The 3310-nt window shown below is 35.3% G+C and overlaps 1 protein-coding gene across 1 annotated transcript; it reads right to left on the bottom strand.

Annotated features, from left to right (window-relative positions):
* Positions 1 to 1949: 1949 nt before the first annotated feature.
* On the bottom strand, positions 1950 to 3050 carry LOC129308854 (class V chitinase-like). The gene has a single exon (XM_054950234.1). It carries the CDS (start codon positions 3048 to 3050, stop codon positions 1950 to 1952), a length of 1101 nt encoding a protein of 366 aa, XP_054806209.1.
* Positions 3051 to 3310: the final 260 nt, after the last annotated feature.

The raw sequence follows: 3310 nt of genomic DNA, 5'->3' as shown, positions 1-3310 counted from the left end.
GCAATGATGATTTATGCTTGGAAGGAGAATTTTCACGCTTGATTTGTCACTTGTTCACTTGAACACATTTCTAGCTTAAGAGAGTTTAAAGCCAATTCAAGCTTAATTTGTAATGTACTCAAGCATGATTTGTCACCTAAAAGAACTAAATGTTTCTATCATGCTATCCATGCTTAAATGCATATTAGTTCCACGCGTGATTTGTCTCACAGAATGGCTTGAGCTCTGTACCAACTGTATCACGCTTGAGTAGAAGAGTGTTTCACGCATATTTATCATCTAAAATGGCTTGGATTTTCTGACCATCCATTTAACACATGAGAGTTAGAATGTTCTATGTGTGATCTGTCATCCTAAATGGCTTTGGTTTTCTGCCAGCCATTTCACTCATGAGAGTTAGAGGGATCCATGCCTGATTTGTCATACAAAATTTTCTGATTCTTACACCTTATAAATCATGTGTGAGTCATCCTCTGTCCATGCTTGAATTGTTATATATGCTTGACTGGAACTTGGCTAAGCTTCATTTCATGTGTCAATCTTTTGGTTCCACACTTGAAATGTCACCATTGGCTACATTCACTGTTCCAACAATCTGAACTTTGCTAAATTATATATATGACTCAATTCAAGTTTACAGAGATATTTTTTATCATTGTGTGAATCATACCAAGTCTGAACATTCTTTAAAATATTCTTTTTATGCATCAAAGGTCTTGCATTCATTCATATAATAATTCTTGAAAAATTTGTGAAAAAAGCTCTCATAAGTTTTTAAGTCTTCATTGTATTTAATCTACTGTTTTTAAAGAGTTAATTTTTTAGAGAATCTTTCTTTACAACCAAGTTAAAGTCTTGAAAAGAGAGTTTTTCAAGTGAGTTGTAACAACTTGCTGGTTGTTGCAAGAATTGTTGTTGAAATAATATTAGTCAAGTCTTGAAAGTTGTACTGAGATTACAGCACTCACTAAAGCTTGTGATTATAGTTGAATATCTCAAAGGTGACCTTGATGATTAAATGTAGGCCAAGTTTTAGGCTGAACCAAGATAAATTTTCGGTGTTAAAGTTTTTCCTCCTTGAATCTCTCATCATCTCCTTCTACTCTTCTTTAAAATCCAAAAAAATTTAATATCATTTAGTTCACCTTCCTTTTGGGTGCTAGCCTTATCCAACAAAAAAGACACCCAAAATATGGATTGGGACTAATTAAAACATATTGTAAACCTATTATTTGTGTTTTTTAAAAGTTTATACTGTTAGATCACCTTAACAAAAGTCAAGTAGTTTGATAAATTGCATATAAAAACAAACTATAAAAATTGGCATTGGTCAATGCATCTATGAGTGGAAGAGGAAACATACCTGTTTGTCGCACCGTATGGGTCACTATGCGGGAAAGAAGTTATGTTAGAACTTGCTTCTTTGTACATATCAAATGCACATACGTAGAGAGAAAATAGAGCAAGATAAGGGATTTTTTTGTTCTAGAGAAATTGAAGAGTGTGTTCTCATCTGGTTTTACGCATCCCATATTTGACTCCACTCAAGAGATGGTTTATCCTCGCAATTCAAGAAGGGGATATTACCCTAAGTATTCATTTTAATTACACAAAAGAACCCAAACTTCCTGTATATTATGATAAAGTCCTATTTTCTCATTGGGCTTTTACATATGGGCTTGATTCACTAAAGGTAGATAGCGCAACAGCATAAAAAGTTGCTTTTGCAAGAGTTTTGTTAAGATGAGCTAGTACACACACTATCTCTATTTTGAATATAAGATGCTTTTTGAGATGTCATGTGCTTTAATATATAAAGTATTTTAGGAAAGTTAAGAACAAATATATATAGGAGTATACCAAAATTATTTGTCTACCATTAAAAAGAAATAATTAATGTTTAGTATTTCATAAAAGGCCTTAAGTATATACTGAAACAAAGGGCATTTCTAGAAAAATAAAAGCGTATTTGCAAGTAGAATATGAGAAAAATGACCTGCGAGGGAAAGCTGCCAATTGTCATCATTGGAAATTTGCCACAAGAAGTAACCAAGCAACTTGTTTCTCTTGGCAAAAGACACCATTTCTCTTACAGCCTCAACATCGTCGAAACCTATCCATGTCGATCCCTGCGACCAGTAGTTGACAACATAAGTAGCATTATACTGTACATCACCTGCAGAGGACTGAATCCTAGCTTTGATTTCCTTGTATGTTATCATCCCCGTCCACTCATGTGGAGTTTCTCCTACCCCATTTGCTGATGTACCTATCCCATTGGCATTATCTTTGTCTGGATCAGTAAGATTCCATGCAAATCCATACAAAGCCAACCCCATAACCACTCTGGATTTTGGCAACCCCTTATCAATCCATTGACGTATAAAATGCTCTGTGTCTAGCCCATTTGAAGGATCGTGCAAAGCTGATGGTGCGGCAGTGATCTTGGAGCTCGAAGAAGGAGTACTATAATCAAATGTTTTGACATGTACCCAGTTCAAGTTTGCTTCCATTGACTCGATAGGATACATAATAGATTCAGTATAGTTCGGTGAATATCGAACAGTTGCAGTTAAGATCAGCTCTGGATTGATATCATTTGCAGCTTTTCGCCACTCTTGTAAGAATGTTGCCATACCGTTCATGTCAAGCTGTGTTACAGATTGATTGTCCCAATAAAAGTCGAGGCCATCGAACCCATATGTCTTGGCCACGTTGAACGAAGATTGGATGAAGATTTGCCTGAAAGAAGCATCTCTCACCATCAAGTTATAACCTTCCTGTCCCCGGATTGAGAGAAGTGTTTTGATGGATGGGTTCTTTGCTTTGACTGTGTTAGAGAAGCTAGAAATGTATGGGGAGAGAGAGGTCTCAAAAGATGAAGTGTTTATGGAAACAAAGCAGAATACGAGGTGAGTAAAGAGTGTGGATTCAATTTCAGAAATGGGAATGCCTGGAAACCAAAAACCAACACTTATCCATTCTTCACAATGAAATGGTGAAAACAGAAAAGCAAGGAAAATAATACATGTAGATATTCTTAAGGACATCCAAGCAATGCTTTTTAACGCTAATAATTTCTCCTATACGTCGAAACTAGTGCTCGAGTATATCATATATATATATATATATATTGAAAGTTTAGAGATGTCGAACTCAAACTGTAATACAAATTTCATGTTTCCCCCTAAGATTTTATCATCCACTTTTTGGTTAAAAGGAGAATTCACTCACGGAGGAAAAAAAAGACCAACTTGCTGATTAAGAATAAGGTTGAGACTTAGGAAGGTCTTAAAGTATAGGGTTTAAC

Source organism: Prosopis cineraria, unplaced genomic scaffold (genome assembly GCF_029017545.1).
Source record: "Prosopis cineraria cultivar Desert tree isolate PC_DT_omini unplaced genomic scaffold, ASM2901754v1 PC4, whole genome shotgun sequence".
Classification (NCBI taxonomy): Eukaryota; Viridiplantae; Streptophyta; class Magnoliopsida; order Fabales; family Fabaceae; genus Prosopis; species Prosopis cineraria.
This window is presented reverse-complemented; position numbering and strand designations above follow the sequence as displayed.

Excerpts from the sequence above, each read along its gene's own strand:
- LOC129308854 (XM_054950234.1), bottom strand. The coding sequence starts at position 3,050 with ATGTCCTTAAGAATATCTACATGTATTATTTTCCTTGCTTTTCTGTTT.